Source organism: Trichoderma gamsii (genome assembly GCF_001481775.2).
Source record: "Trichoderma gamsii strain T6085 chromosome Unknown Scaffold_38.2, whole genome shotgun sequence".
NCBI lineage: Eukaryota > Fungi > Ascomycota > Sordariomycetes > Hypocreales > Hypocreaceae > Trichoderma > Trichoderma gamsii.
In genome coordinates, this window is record NW_020171375.1 from 247,706 (window position 1) to 263,096 (window position 15,391).

General features: G+C 50.3%; 4 protein-coding genes across 4 annotated transcripts; 1 reads left to right on the forward strand and 3 right to left on the reverse strand.

Annotated features, from left to right (window-relative positions):
* Positions 1-825: 825 nt before the first annotated feature.
* On the forward strand, positions 826-3,296 carry TGAM01_v208732 (hypothetical protein; the record flags this gene model as incomplete). The annotated part of the gene is made up of 2 exons (XM_018806457.1): positions 826-1,092; positions 1,167-3,296. 2 exons carry the CDS (start codon positions 826-828, stop codon positions 3,294-3,296), a joined length of 2,397 nt encoding a protein of 798 aa, XP_018660284.1.
* A 667-nt stretch (positions 3,297-3,963) lies between these two features.
* On the reverse strand, positions 3,964-4,554 carry TGAM01_v208733 (hypothetical protein; the record flags this gene model as incomplete). The annotated part of the gene is made up of 1 exon (XM_018806456.1): positions 3,964-4,554. The coding sequence occupies one exon, from the start codon at positions 4,552-4,554 to the stop codon at positions 3,964-3,966; it is 591 nt and encodes a 196-aa protein (XP_018660283.1).
* Positions 4,555-5,411: 857 nt separating this feature from the next.
* TGAM01_v208734 (hypothetical protein) lies at positions 5,412-6,119 on the reverse strand (the record flags this gene model as incomplete). The annotated part of the gene is made up of 1 exon (XM_018806455.1): positions 5,412-6,119. The coding sequence occupies one exon, from the start codon at positions 6,117-6,119 to the stop codon at positions 5,412-5,414; it is 708 nt and encodes a 235-aa protein (XP_018660282.1).
* An 842-nt stretch (positions 6,120-6,961) lies between these two features.
* TGAM01_v208735 (hypothetical protein) lies at positions 6,962-14,861 on the reverse strand (the record flags this gene model as incomplete). Its single annotated transcript, XM_018806454.2, has 3 exons — positions 6,962-13,930; positions 14,001-14,698; positions 14,858-14,861. 3 exons carry the CDS (start codon positions 14,859-14,861, stop codon positions 6,962-6,964), a joined length of 7,671 nt encoding a protein of 2,556 aa, XP_018660281.2.
* Between the last annotated feature and the right edge of the window lie 530 nt (positions 14,862-15,391).

The following is a 15,391-nucleotide window of genomic DNA, read 5'->3' on the forward strand; positions in this document are numbered from 1 at the left end:
CTGAAGGCGAGCTGTTAAGGCGAGAGATGATAGATGATAAGTGAATGAGTATACTACTATTACTAGTATAGTAGTGCTAGTTCATATCAGCATGCCTATCTAATACGCGGCAAAGGTTGCAATATGAGCCTTTTTTTTCATAGAGTAAGGTAGAGGTGCTCTCAATACTACTTCGTTTCGAAAGCACGAGGTGCGCATCATAAGGTGCACATCATTCGATGATACCTGACAATCTACCATGGCTTTATCAGGACCCTTTGGGTGCTAATGCGGCACACCTACAGCGCTCACATGCGTCTTGACCCGCCTATGGCGCTGGCGCAAACTCCACTGCGCGCGCTATCCGACTCCCCGTGAATAGCGTGATGTGCGCTATCGGCATGGCGCGGGTGGTTATCGCAATCATTTGGGCACCGACGTAATGTTTGCGTGATTCACCGCCCAGCGCCGCCCCGGCAGTAAGAGCCCGTACGCCTGTGCGTTCAGCTGGGCTTGCTTCTGCGCCATCCTTGTACTTGTATTGTTTTTGCCGTTCCTACGCCCTTGCTGTAAAGCAACATTTCATGCTGTTTCTCCCATTGTCTTGTGCTCTTCTCCTTGTACAGCCGCCCTTGCAACCGACGTGCAAAAGCTTTACAGGCCCAGGACAGCGTCCCGCTTGGATGAACCGCCAGGCCCATTTATCTGCAAACAGATCGGCTCCGATGGTGACGGATTCGGCGGCGGCTGTTCATCACCTTGGGGGCTGAATATCATTTCGAACCTTGATTCCCATGATCCGATCACTTTGCGCTGCAGAATATATCGCCGTATAATCGTTATCAAATGCCCATCTTCCAGGACGATATCGAACATGTACCGCCAGCATCCAGCCCATCCGGGTCCCTAAGTATCGAGCCAGCAGGGTCGAGGAGTCGTCGCTTTTCCGAAGAGAGCCTGCGACTCGAGCTATGTGAAGGGCCAATTCCCGATAGCCCTGAGACTCGTCCGGCGATTCCAAAGAGCGATGAAGAGACCAGGATATCGGATAGAGCCGAACTGATAGAGAGGCTGAAACGGGGAGAAAGCCCAACTTGGGTTCCTAACAGACATGTAGGCTCGAGCTGCTTCCTCTCTGGATATTTCTTCCCTTTGTTTTTGTCTTCTTTACTGACCAGGGCACCTAGCTCGAGACAATTCTCCAACACGGAAAATCAAACAGTCAAGAAGACCAGACGCAGGCGTCTCCCGAATCCCCGAGTCTCCTACCACCAGCACCAATTACACCAGAGAAGAATAAGTCGCCAGAGTCAGTCGACGAGAGATTGCGAGACGGACTTGGTATTGAACGGCCGAGATCAGCCTTACACAGCGGCGATTTCACGAGTGACGGCTCAGCATCCGAGAGTGGACAGCTCAGTGACTCGGGAAGAAACAACGGCCAGGAACGAGTGCCGCCTCAGCATACCTGGCTTTCAACAACGCCGCCGAGAGGCTTTACACCATTTTCATATGGCGCCAGAGCCCAGCTGATAGAAAGCAATACCATTGATGGCTTCAAATCTGATTCATCTTTACTATCGACGTCGCTATCTAGCTTCGTATACCAGCCACCGACCAGTCCGCTTGCACAGTCTGAGACGAATGAAGACATTGACTTGACCGTGCCGTCTGAATTTCCATCTACCACATGTAACCCTACAAGGCGACATACTCTCACCTCTAGCCATGCAACGCCATTTTTCTCGCCTTCACCATCAAGGTCCCGGCTGCAATCTCGCATTTCATCACGGCAGGGTGCCTTGCCATATCAAGCTCACCAGCCTCGCCGCTCATTAACATCTGCTCCCACTTTCCTCCAAGGCCACCATCATCATCATCATTTCCTCACTCCTCAGACGCCAGCATTTCTGCGCTCGCGACGACAATCCTTTGGCTCGGATGCCACTTCGCCAATCCAACATGCTTCCATGGTCGGATCCTACGAAGAAAGCATTCTGCGCGGCCGCATGTCGACAACACCATCGCAACCATTCGAATTCTTGGCCCAGATTGGCGTTTTGGGGAAAGGTAATTGCAAACCGAGTCTTCGATGCCCGCGGCATGTAACGCTCCCTTTCCCGGCCGTGTACTATAGATACAGTAGCACTCCGCAGGGAGGGTCGCCTCTTGAAGACGGCCCCAGCCCGTATGTCGGCCTGGTTGACTTGGAGAACGGCCTTTCTAATCCAGAGGAGGAGTCTAGGTCACGGAAGAAGGCCCAAAGTCGGTATAGTGACCGAAAGCAACAGGCCAGCAACGAACCCGCCAGGTTGGATGGAGAAGGCGCTGAAGTAGATCGGGAACGATCCAAGGCTACCGGGCTCAGGCGCCCGTCGGGGTCTGCGAGAGCACCTCCGGGAGGAAGCTATAGAATCCCTGAAACTGGCCAAATCCAGATCATTATCAAGAATCAAAACAAAACAGCTGTCAAACTCTTTCTCGTGCCTTATGACTTGACTGGCATGACGCCAGGGACGAAAACCTTTATCCGCCAGCGCAGTTACTCTGCTGGCCCTATAATCGATAATGTTCCCAACATGCCCAAAGCGGACATGGACCGCCCCATACTCAGATATCTCATTCATTTGCACATCTGCTCTCCTAGCAAGGGGCGCTTCTACTTGTACAAAAGCATTCGCATCGTTTTTGCAAACCGAGTGCCCGATGGGAAAGAAAAGCTACGCAACGAAACCACGCTGCCTGAACCGCGGTTCTCTCCGTACAAGGCTATCAGGGCAATGACCCATGCGTTTCCGAGCCACGGCAGCAGTGCGGGAGCCAGACTAGCCAACGAGAAGGCTCTGCGACGACGCAGTATGGGCGTATTTGTGGGTAGCAAGACGCCGACGTTTGACAGCATGGATGGCATTGCGTCGTCGCCTGACCAGATGACGATGGTCGCTCCGTCGCACAGCTTTGGTCCCGGCAGTGTCACTCCCGTTGATTCGGTATCACCACTCCATCTACAGTCAGACGCCACAGATGGCGGCGACAATAAAGATGACTCTTTTGGTACCGCTACGGGACTCGGCCTACCAGGCGCTTTGTCTTCACAGGCTAACAGTGGCCTGTCCTCCCGAGGCCCAGATGATGCTGGCATTTGGGGCCCAGCGCAGTACGAGAAGCTCGACAAAGACGATGCTCGTTATGGTGGAAATTCCTTTTATCGCACAGCAGCTAGTGATTCCTCTGCGAACGCTCCTGAAAGTCTGCTCTCGCAGCGCTTGCGTAGCTTGGGCGTCAAGCCTCAGCAGAAGACTGAGCCAGCTGAGTGATATAACTACATGTATAATTATGTTACAGATATATTTATGAGCGCCATTTTACATACCGTTCTTCACATCCGTCTTTTTTATTCTTTTTCGTCTTTGACTCGTTGTCCTTACATACCCACCTCTCGTTCTAGCGCATGAATTTTGGAAACATAGAACACGGGGTCTAATTTCTAGTCACTTTTTTATGCAGCCATTTTTTTTCCTGCCTCTCTTCTGCAAAGATGAGAAGATTTTTAGCACTCTCATTCGTCTCTTCGATTTACTTCTTTGATTGACTATATTACAGCTACCTAGGTAAACACAAAGGTTTGCGCACACCTGCAACGCTGTGCATCTAACCTATAAGACAAAATGCTGTGCTGGCCATTTGATGCGCAAGATTCCAAGTTTATCAAGATCATAGCTGGAAAAACAGACAGGAAAAGAAAAAAAATGAACAAGAAAAGGAAAAAAATATATGCCATGTATTTAGCATAGTCAAGGGTAGTTAAGTATAGATGGATTGTACTAAATATCCGTCTGTATATACTGTTTCACTCTCATCCTCATCTCTCAGCACGAATTCGACTTCAAGTAAGCCATCAGCTCTCTTTGTTCAACTGCACGATGCAGTAGAATTGAAAAGATATAATGAATAACAAACCTCATGTCCCAATGCAAAGACCTCTCAATCGTCCCACACAGCCATCTTCGCCTTCTCCGTCTCCGCCCTCCTCCTCTCCTCCTCCGCCTTGGCCTCCTCCCTCTTCTTCTTCTCCTGCTCCCTCACAGAGCGCTGATACGCCCTCTGCTCGTCCGTCTGCCGCGGCGCCTTGATGCCCAGCCCCGCCGCAATCAGCCGCCTGGCCACCGCGTCCGTCTTCTCGGGCCTCCGTGCCGGGGTGCCGCTCCCGCTGCCTGTGGCGGATGCCGATGCCGTGGTCGCCATTGGGCTCTGGCTTTGACTGGCTAAGGATGCCCATTCGTGGGGGGATTCGTAGCCCAATGGTGAGGCGGGTGTTGGTGGAGGAACGGCGGGAGTGGCAAGCGATGATGGCGTTGAGATTCCTGCGTCCACGTCTTTGTCTTGGTCTTCATCTTCGTCTTCTGCCTCTGCTGTTGCCTCTGCTTCGTCGTCAGATACATCTTCATCTTCCCAAGAGTCTGCGACGGGCTCTTTGGACTTTTTGGATGGTGTTGCTTGTTTTGCGGAGCCTATGCTGAGTTTTGAAATGGTGGAGGCGATGTCGTCTTTTCCTTTTTGTGGTAGTGATGCCATGGTGAGTGAAATGGGCTGAGCTGAGCTGAACTGAGCAGTGTGTAGCGTTTCGAGTCAAGGTGATAGTTGCGTTGTTTGTATATTGTATTGGACACAGAAACTGAAATGATTATCCCCGTCAGGTAGGATCCCAAACGGTGTCTTTTTAGATCTTTTCGGAAGCTGATTGAGAGGTTTGTTTTGTTTGATTTACCACAGTATGAGTGGTTGTTTTACAAAAGGAATCTTTAAATGACAAGGTTCGAAGCTAGGTATGAAGCTTGCACCCAAGCTTCGCTTTAGCTGGAGATGGGTGGATGTCCATAGCTACTGATGTCACGTGCCCCACTTCGTTCTGCCAACCTCATTGCTGCGAGGGGAGCTTGTACTGCTCGAAGTTGATACATTGCATGCATTTGAACTCAGCTGAATTTGATCTGTTTAGCTATAAGTAGTAGTTATTCAGAGGAATCAAGTGTGTTTTATTAATGCTCATTGACGTAATGTTCGCAACTTCCCGGCATCATATAGACCAACTGATGAACCTTGTGTATGTCCAATCGAGCATTCATGTGCCATGAATGCACTCTTATTAAGTCCCATAGAGTACCGCTCTTATGACAGCAGCATATAGCTACTCGGCTCAGCTAATGCTGGCAAAGGGATACCCCCATCTAATGAGTCCCTGTCTTTCAAATAGAGCATAATGTCATCTGGTGTTGTGGGCGTCCATCCAGCCATCAGATATCCGATATCCGATATCAGCATAGAATACCTAGTATAGTCCAACTCATCTTGCTGAGTTCCTTACATCATTTCCGGCGAGATCATAGCATGATGACTCACAAAAGACTTCATCATCTCACAACTATCCCCCCTTACTCAACAATCGGTAACGGCAATCCATCCTTCATAAGAACAATCTCATCCTCCTCCTCCTCACCAGCCCTCCTCAACGCAACATCAATCCCCTCCAGCCCTTCCTCATCCGCCCGCTGATTCCACTGCATCTGCTTCACAACCCCCTCCTCCCCCGTACAGCAAACATACGCCATCGCAGAGCGACTCCTCGTAAGGGCATTCCTCACGCCCTTGGTCGTCTGCTTCTCCGTCACCAACAACCCCAGCACGCGCGATCCTCGCCACCCCGGCGGCGCGCCCACAAACGAGCCCTCCAGCTCTCTGATGAATTGCGGCCCTACCCTAGATCCGGCCTTGCATTGCACCAGAACCCGGAGCGTCCTCGATGTGGACGGGATGGTCCAGTCGCCGACGAGGTCGATGCCAAAGTCGGATGCGCCCCCGACTCGCGTTAGGGAGAAGCCGTAGCGGGCGAGGCGCTCGGCCACGAGATACTCGTAACGGGTTCCGGTGAAGGTGGGAGAAGTCTCGTCGAGGCCGGTGCGTTTTGCGTGGGCGAGGAATGAGGCGAGGTCGGAGTGCTGGGATGTCTCGAGGGACTTTGATTTGGATGTTGGTGTAGGTGACTTGCGGCTTGCACTTGCAAAGGCGCGGGTGAATGTATTGATGATACAATGGTTATGATTGTTGTTTATAGTGCCGAGTTTGACGTTCCAATGCCGCATTGTCCAGATGAAAGGTATAATTGCTTATCAATTATACATTAATTAGTTTGTATTGTCAACTTTATCCTATTTCAACTACGGGTGTTCATGGTATATGATCAAATGTGGAAGATGAAATTCTATTCACTAAGCGGGGCACATCCCACTAATACCGCTTACTGAAATACAGTTGGAATACCTCAACCATCACTTCAGATGAAGATGAAGATGAAAAAAAGTGTAACTGCTGGCAATCGAGACGATATAGTTGCTTTCATTAAAATTCACTTCTCCTAAGCATTATAACGATCAAGGGTGTTTTATAAGATATGTACAGTGGCCATCATCCCGTACTCCAATTAACACAGCCAAGTATCACCATGCGAAAATTGCAGTATCCTCCAGCATTCTAAATTCGACACAAAAAAAGATTTAGTATATTATCAACATCCATAATTACATACACATTCGGCATCACACATCTCCAAGTCTCCTTTACTCATATCCTCTTCCTCTTTTTTCATTACACCCACATCCCCTCTCCTACGCACGCATGCATCAAACCGCCATTTTCTTCCCCTTTCCCCTCCCCTCCAACAACTGCCAAAAAAGGGTATTATTTGCTTGTCAGTGACTCATACAGTTTCATGTCCCATCTATTCCCATTTTCAGTGAAAAAAAAAAAAAAGAAAGAAAGAAACACCTCGTCTTCTAAAAAAAAATCCCAGCACGCCTCATAAATATCATAAAGTTGAATGAAAACGAAAGAACAAGAAGATAAAACATCTCTATATAGCTTTTTTTGCACTTTGTCCAATGGATTATATGAAAGAGAAAAGAGAAACAAAGGAGACTAAGTTTCTTCAAATAGGATCTCCTTCTCCAGGCATGTTTGTCGAATACAACTTGCTCGTAATCTTGGGAGTTGGCTGAGGCGGCGCCTTGTCTCGTTGCTGGCGCTCCCGAGATCGGCTCGTCAGACGAAGATAGCTTGGCTGCGGAACGTCTTGCCTTTGATCTCGCAAGGTGCTGCCCAGCGAAAACGACGACGACGCGTCATCCATGCTTCCCAGGTCTATCCTATCGTCGTCTGCGTCTGAGAAGCCGCTCACCACCAGTTCGTCATCTGAGGCAAAGTCTTGCGGATAATGTGAAACAGGCGCGGAAGGCGAAGTGATTGATCGAGCGTGAAGACCAGCGCGAGGGGCCAAGCTGCTGCCCATCGTAAACGCTCCTGGGTTCATAGTGTTGGAAGCATGCTCCCTGGAAAAGACTATAGGTCGTTCAACGAATCCGTTTTGAAATGATGTGTTGTTGGATGCTTCGTGCAGGATTGGTAGGATCTGTTCGTCGTATAGCTCTGTCCCCGTTTCGTACGACTCGGGCGAAAATTCAGTGATTGTAAGAGATGATCGTCCGTCATCATCCGTATGAGGACTCGGTGGTTCGTCAAAGAAGTCATCGAGACTATCCAGTTTCGTAACAAGATCGCCCGGGTGAACCTCGACACGAGCCTCATCCGACAGCATGGTCTCCGACCGCTCCAGAGAGTCGAAATATCCATATCCATACGGGAAATCTTCCGAGTGGAATTCGACATCTGCGGTAGGTGTAGCCTCTGTCGAAGAACCTTCGGTGCTTTGGCACATGTAAAAGGCGGCATGTATATTGGCCCTCGTGGCCTCTGTCTTCCGAGCGGGGATAGGGATAGCCCAACCAGACAGCTCTGGAATACCAAAGAGGCTTTGAGCACGCTCATACTCTTTCCGCACGGCTTTGGATGTCAAGCGAGCCATGCTCATCCTCAGATGCTGCTTGTCCATGTGGCTTCCCGACATGGTCATAATGTTGTCAAGCACCTCAAGCGCTCCCATGCAAAACTCAGACTGCAAAAGGCGCAGTAGGGGAGATATGAGGTCAGAGCCATGAATTGCGATTTCAGGATTGCGCATATCAATGTCCGGAATAACAACGCAGAGAATCCGCATTGTCTGAACCTTGACCCAGGAGAGAGAATTGGTCAGTAAGCCCATCAAAAACGTCATCATCCTGAACTCCATGTGCGGCAGGTAAAATTCGCGAAGTGCCACGAAAAGCTGGTTCATGAAATCGTCCGAGCTTTGGAAATGGTCGGATATCAAATCATCTAGTACAAGGCCGATTCCCTCGAGGCCTTGCCGATCAGACTCGGAGAGAAGGATCTTGGCTGTATTTATTGCCTCTGGAGAGAGACCACCTCGTTCCAATTCATCCAGGAAACGTGGGAAATTCGCCAGCAGGGCAAAGAAGAGCCGGTTATCGTCTCCAATGAGGCCGTCCCCAGGAAGTTTGACTAGCTCATCCATGATATCAAGCGTTGGCTGCCAACACAGAGATGACCTCAGGCCTTTATGAAGCAAAGGTTGAAGCCCCTCGAATTGGCCTTCCCATTTACTCGGCTGCCCATCCGCAATCAGCCTTCTCACATTTGCGGCTCTAAAATCGACCTTGCCGATTAATTCCTTTAGCATTTCCAATGCCTCAAGGAATTCGCGCTCATTGATTGATTCCAAGCAGGCACAAGTTGTCCAGAACAACTGTGGAAAGGTAATGAGCTTTTCGGAATCTAGCTTGACAATAAGCGTCTTAAGAGTTGTCAAGATCTCCATGGAAAATGTTTGGATTTCAGCGTCTTCATCAGCAATTGTATTCGAAAGACGAGCAAGCATATCGCCAAGCATATACTGGTCTAACGATGTGAGAACGCATCGGAATATCTGAAATGAGCGGCATGCCAAGTGCCTAACTGGGCACGAGGTAGCCCATGTCAAGGATAATCTACCCCATTGTTCTTTGATCCCCGGGAAAGCGACCTCAAAAGTCTTCACAACCTCGTTAGTAAGATATTCCATGCTTTGGGGAACTTTGTTCTCGTGATCGTAGACTTTTCCACTGCTATCTTCGTAGCTCCACACGACAGAACGATCATGCTGACGAACTAAATCTATCAGTTCCTCAATAGATTCCTTCCGGTCCAGATCCGTTTGATCATCAAGGCGTGACATCACCAGTTCATGAATAAGATGCACCAACATCTCACGAGCTTGTTCTTGAACCAACGGGGTGTAATGATCCCACAGCGCGGTGACGGTATGCAGCAACAGGGGAACGCACTCTGGGCTCAGCTGCACTGGAGACACCATGAGATCCACAAGCAAGATCAGCGACAGTTGTCCGAGAGAGAATCCAGCTTGCTTGGTGCCCACAGGCAAGGCTTCTGCCAGGTCGGCGCAGTATGGTAGACTACTAGTATCCGGCGGTGGCTGAGGCAGCTCTCTCTTCTCGATGGGAACCATGGCTTTGGGGTTGATCTGCGTAAGCAGGAACTCAACAACTCTATTACCAGGCGCACTACCCGATGTGGAGAGGAAGACGACGATTTGCTTTGCGTACTCGACAAAGTTCTGTTCGCGTCGCTCAAGGCAGAGCTGCATGATAAAATCGAGCACCATACTTACGTTTCCAAGATGCGGTCCGGTGGCAAGGGCTTGCCAAAGGGCCTGAACCTCGTTATGCAGCGCCCCGCCAGATTTGATTGTGATTTCCAGCAAATTCGCCAGGAGAACGTAGGACTGCGCCGTGGGACCTCCGTTGGGATCCAGCGTCAGTTCAATGGCCTGTATCCAGGGCAAGACAATCGCAACAACATTTCGTTGTGCTGCCGGTTGAAAGTCCTTGAAATAAAGAGCAAACTCGGAAATGACGTGGAAGGCAAGCTCAGTATACTGGTTAGCAAGCCTCTTGGAGATTTCAAATTGAGCCAGCTTGTACACAGCTTGAGTTTTGTCCGAAACACTAATGTCAAAATCTTGAATCTTGGAGTTTCTTTGCTGACGGGTCTCCAACACTCGCAATACAGTTGAAGATTTGGACCTGACTTCACTCTGATCATCTCCAAGCATAAAGAGACACAGGGCGAGGAGTTTCCAAAAGGGGCAAGGGTAGTCAGGGTGCTCTTGTAACACGTCAACAGTGACCAAGAAATAACTTTCGAGGACTTTGGAAATATCAGCCAGATAACAGCGCGCGATGCAGTGCTCCAGCAGATACGGGTACTCTTTGTTGTGGACCACCAGATTTTTCAGGGCCCTTCTGCCAATGACGTTCATCTTGTCGCTGCCCGAGTTGAAAATGGCCTCGATCCACGAAAGCATTCGGCGTATGTCAAACTGCAGCGTGACACCACTCTCTGTTGTGATATTGATTGGCCCGCCACACAACGACGCCATGGCGCTCAAGGCGGCGGTTCTCAGATTACGTTTCTCAATTTCCATTGCCGCGGTGGCAGTACCTCGTTCACCCAAAGATTGCTGATTCATCAAGTTCTGCCGCATATTGTCTTCCCTAGCCCGAATCTCATTCTGATTTGGCGAAAATCCGCACCAATCTTCCATCAGAGAAAAGGCTGACTTTCGAGATTCAAATGTCATCCATCGAGAGGGATCATTTGTCCGATTGATTCCTTCAAACAGCGATTCCATGAGCCCACAGTAATACCTTCGTAGCTTTTGGAACTCCCAGTCCATCTGCACCTCGCCATCCATTAGAAACAGTTTCAAGTCTTTAGCGTACGCCGTCAAGGTACTGAGGAAATATTCGGACTGGTAAACGGTCGGATCTTTGAGGAAATGCGACGTCAGTTTGAAGACATGAGTGATTTCTGTTCTGAGCAGATCCATCTTGCGATTTCTGCGCGGACTGCTGTTTGCTCGCTGATGGATCCTCGCACGAGCTTCATCATTGCAGCGGGATACTTGGCCCTGGAGTTCTTCTAGCAGAGTTTGGTATATATGAATGTTGATCGATCCCATAGCAACGACTACAGCATCTCGGACAGATGCCGATGTGGCAGATAAGAGCGGGATCAAGTATTTAAACAGAGTCCTTGCCGTGACAGCTTTCTCTGCAGATGCAGGCTTGGAGGACTTGCGAGTGTGCTGAATAGAATCCAAAGGAACGCTCTGTGGTGCGCTACCTGGGTCTGCCAGGGTGGTGCATGCGAAAATCAGATACAGCTTCCACTGCTCTACTATCGATTCTGGCTGAGCAGTAGGAGATCGAGGAATGGGGCGGTTGTTGTGGATTCCTTCTCCCGTGTGGAAAGGGCCTCGTGTAGGTTCGGACAAGAACACAATAGGCTTGTACATCTGTAGGACGCGATTGCAGATCAGATCTCGGCATATGGTGACTGCAAATGGGCACTTCTCAAAGCCTATCCGCATCAGGTTGGGAAATATCTTGAACCAAAGCGTCGTATCATACGTGACTTCGCTAGTGCATAGCTCAATGAGGGCGCCTTTGCCGTTGCCATTTTGCAAGCCTCGCTGCAGTCTACTGCGCTCGGCGACGGACAAGTGTTCATCGTCAAAATTCATCACTTGAGATGAGTCGTTTTCAAGAATATTGATCAGTCTCAAATCTTCGGAAGCATCTTTTCCCAATGCCTTGTCAAATTCCGTAATGAGTCGGAGGACCGTAATAGCAAAGTATCGAACGCGTCTTGACTGTGAGCATAGAAAGAACAGCCCATGTGCCTCAGCCTGATCAACTTCGGCCCAGACGCTAGATAAATCCAGCTTCAGAGCTCGGTTATCAGAACTATTCCCTTCAGATTCGCCCGCTGCAGCATCTCGCGACTTTTGCCTGATCTCTTCAATCCATATTTTCAGCAACTCGACATAGAGTCGCAACGTGTTTTCGATATGGTTGGCCCCAAGCATTCCGCCGTCAGACATGGTCGAATATCTATCATCAAAATTAAAGATGAAACGTGCAAATCCCATGGTGACCTGTTGCGCATGAGACTGGCGAGCAATAGCTTTGAGTGAGTTGGCAGAAGATTCTGCAATATTATACTGCACATGCGCAGTGCCTGTACATAAAAGATTAATTAGAGAATTAAATGGTATATCCACGGAGAGGCAGCGGGGAAGTGCTTGGACAGCAACATGTAGCAGTTCGTAGAATGCTTGCTTCTGGTCCGCCGCAGTTTGATGTTCATCACGTCGAGAAAAGGTAAAAGATTCGGAGATTGGAGTCTTGGGTCCTGGGCTGCCAAATTTTTCGTCCAGAGCAGCCTGGCCACCAAATGTATTGTCGCAAACAATTGTTATCTTGCCCAAGATTTCACAGAATTTGAGATAATATTCTCGTACACCATCCGTCAGTACGTGAGTCAGAACAGGCCGTGAGACATGGCTTTCCCTCATTGACGAAGTGCTTGATCCAGACGTAGGACTACTTCGAGGAGGTGCTAGCATTGGCGATGTAGGAAATCGCTCTGCACTTGTTGGGCTCGAGTCGTAAATCTGAGGAAATGGTGGTCGGCCTTGCTCTCCTTTTTCTAAATCTGACATGATACTCAAGAAAGCCCTAATGCCGACTACAATCCTGTCAGGATCCAGCTGCTCAACTCTGAGATCTTTATTGGCAATGAAGAGCTCAGCATTAATGAGAGGGAAGATGACGGTGCGGAAGCAAAACTCGGGGTATTTGAAACCAATGATGCGGATTATCTGAATCAGAGGTTCTGTGATGGTGGCATCAGATGCAACAATGCTCCGTCTCGATGGCGGAAGGACCAATTTCATAACGTCGTCTAGCTTCCGCGCCACGCTTTGGAAGGTGTCATTGGTACGATACAGGTATGTCCAGACCAGGCGGGATATGACTTGTAGGCATAAAGGCTTGGTCAGTCGATCTTTTACCTTTGTCTGCAGAGGCAGAACCAGCTGCAGCCACTGCGCTCCAAAGTTGTCCGGCGAAGAGACGCAAAGCATTGTGGCCGTGAGTGGGAATGCGACGGTCCAGTGTCGTGGCTTTGTAAACATCTGAGCCAGCCGGGGCCCAATGGCTGCCACAACTTCCATCCACTTGGGATGCATCAGGTGGCTATTGCTCGCTTTGGATGCGATTCCGAGCAGAAGCAGGTCGATGATTTGGCAAAAAGCGGTCTTAACCCTTGGTCCATGAGATCTGTTGAAAAGACGACCCAACGACACTAGAAAGTCGCATGACTGTTCCCATGCATCTTCGGGCGAAATTTTGATGCGAAGATGCTTCATGCCTCCTATAACAAGATCCATCTTTCCATCATTGGTATCGCGGCTTGTCAAAGAGGTAGGACTTTTGGTCACACGCTCAGTTAGAGCGCTATCAAGATCTTCGATGAATCGCTTCGTGACTCCGGCGAAATTGATGTCGCTCATGTGGCCAAGGAGGAGGGTAAAAAGGTTCCAATTTGCCATCTTCAAGGGTGAGGCGAGTAGCTGCTCGCTGTCGGCAATCTTGAGCTGCCCAAAAATTATGCTCTCTAATTTGTCCTCGACTTCCGGGGTGATGGATGCTAAGCTGCTCTGGCATATGACTTCGAGCAGAACACGACAGAGAATGTAGATGGAGACAGTGGAGCGGCGCTCTTGCTGGGCTACATACTCTTGCTTCGAAGCTAGCATTCCGCCGCCGGAGAGACCGCTATCAGAGCCATTGGATACAATCGGGCCAATTGGCACAGGCTCAGTATTTCTGCGCAACAGCGGTGGGATCGGGTGAGCCACTCGTAACTGTTGCAGCTGCGCCCTCGCTTCGTTTGCAGCATCGCTTTTGCTCTTCCTCCAAAGCATCATTGAGTCTATCAGATTCTTCGGCTTGGGACTTGCGATATGGCCAAGGGCAACGATGAGCTGGTCGAAAGCCGGGTCCACGCCAGGGCCGCATATCTTGTCAATCTGGGGCTCTGGATCGAAGGGAGTGGTTATACATTCGTTCAGCTTTTCTTCAGCTTGTGCAATGAACTAAATCACACGAGTTAGCAAAACAGAATAAAAATACAATTAGCTTTAAGGAAGAAGGAGTTCAGCTCACAGAAGTAAAGAGCACGTGTAAGGCATATTCGCCTACGGTTTTCTGCTCGTCTCGATGCTGGCGGGATGATCGCGAAGGGTGATCACGCCTTGACTTGCTGTGCATCCGCTCAGCTCTGCGCGACGGAGCCGAGCCTGGAGGAGTTACGCCGTTGCTAGAGGGCGATCGTTTCATTGTATAGGTTCCATCGCCGGGGCTTGTCGCTTGTCCAGCCAGCATAGCAGCAGTGGTGGCCCGAGGTGGCCCAGCATCTCCCTCTAAGCGTGCTATAGCTGCTTGTATGTCCATCCGTTCAAGCCCCAGGCCAGCTGCTGCAATCATCTGAGGACTGAGCGGGTTGGATGAAGAGCTCGCGCCGCTGCCATTTCTCGAGTGTTGGATCCCGTGGACGATGGATGTCTGGCGGTGGTGTCCATAGGTGGACTTTGCAGAGTTGAGAGGCGGTTCGACTACCCCGCCGGTGTTGGATCGCGATAGAGGCCCAAGGGTTCGTGGCGATGCCAGAGGTAGCGGCAGCGGAGTCGTCTTTTCAGAGGAAGGCTCTGCAAGATTTTGCGAAGGATGGCGCAACGAAGCTGAGTCGAAGGCGGGAGAGCGAACTGGTTGATCCCACTCGGGCTCTTCATCGAGCCTCGCCGAAGATCTCGAGGGGAACTTTGCGGATTCCTGGGGATTGTCCGGCGCCGATTGCGATGGCACTGCGCGCGTTCACATTGTCAGCAGCTATCCGTTGGAAACGAGGCTTTTGGTGCGCCCGCATGCCATGTAACCTCATGTATACATGCGAGCTCGACAGGGCAACAGATTGATTGCATGAGAGGGCCCGGCAATGCAAAGACACAGCTACTCGTACTCACCCATCTCGAAGCGGACCACAGCCCAATCCCATCATATGCCTATGGAGCATGCGCTGCCGAGCAAGCGTCTCCGGCTCCAAAGCCCACGGCGACCTGAAATCCTGGAGCTTCTCGATTTGGCGGGCAGCTATCAGCCAGTTACGATGACACGGCTGCAGCCGGGAAGCACAAAGCTGGGAAACACAGCAGGATGCTATGCTAGTCGTCAATTTAGGTAGCTTGGCTCCCCGTTACGCTGCGCGAGCGAGACTAATTCCTTATAGGGTCCAGCTTGGGCGCTTTCTGCTCTTCTTTTCCCCAGCCGCCTGGGCTTAGAAACTGTCTTGCGAGCGCTGCAAGGGCCGTTGGCTGGTCCTATCAGATGTGACGGCGTGACGAAGGGAGGGGCAGATGGAGGCTGGGGATTGGTTGCGGATTAAGGGTCCTCCGGGATGCGGAGCTAGGTCGGATTCTGGATAGCATCATCTTGTCTTGGCCACTTGGTGTTGGCTATCGCTGCTGTCTCTGAGCCCTTGAATCTGTTTTGTGGGGAGG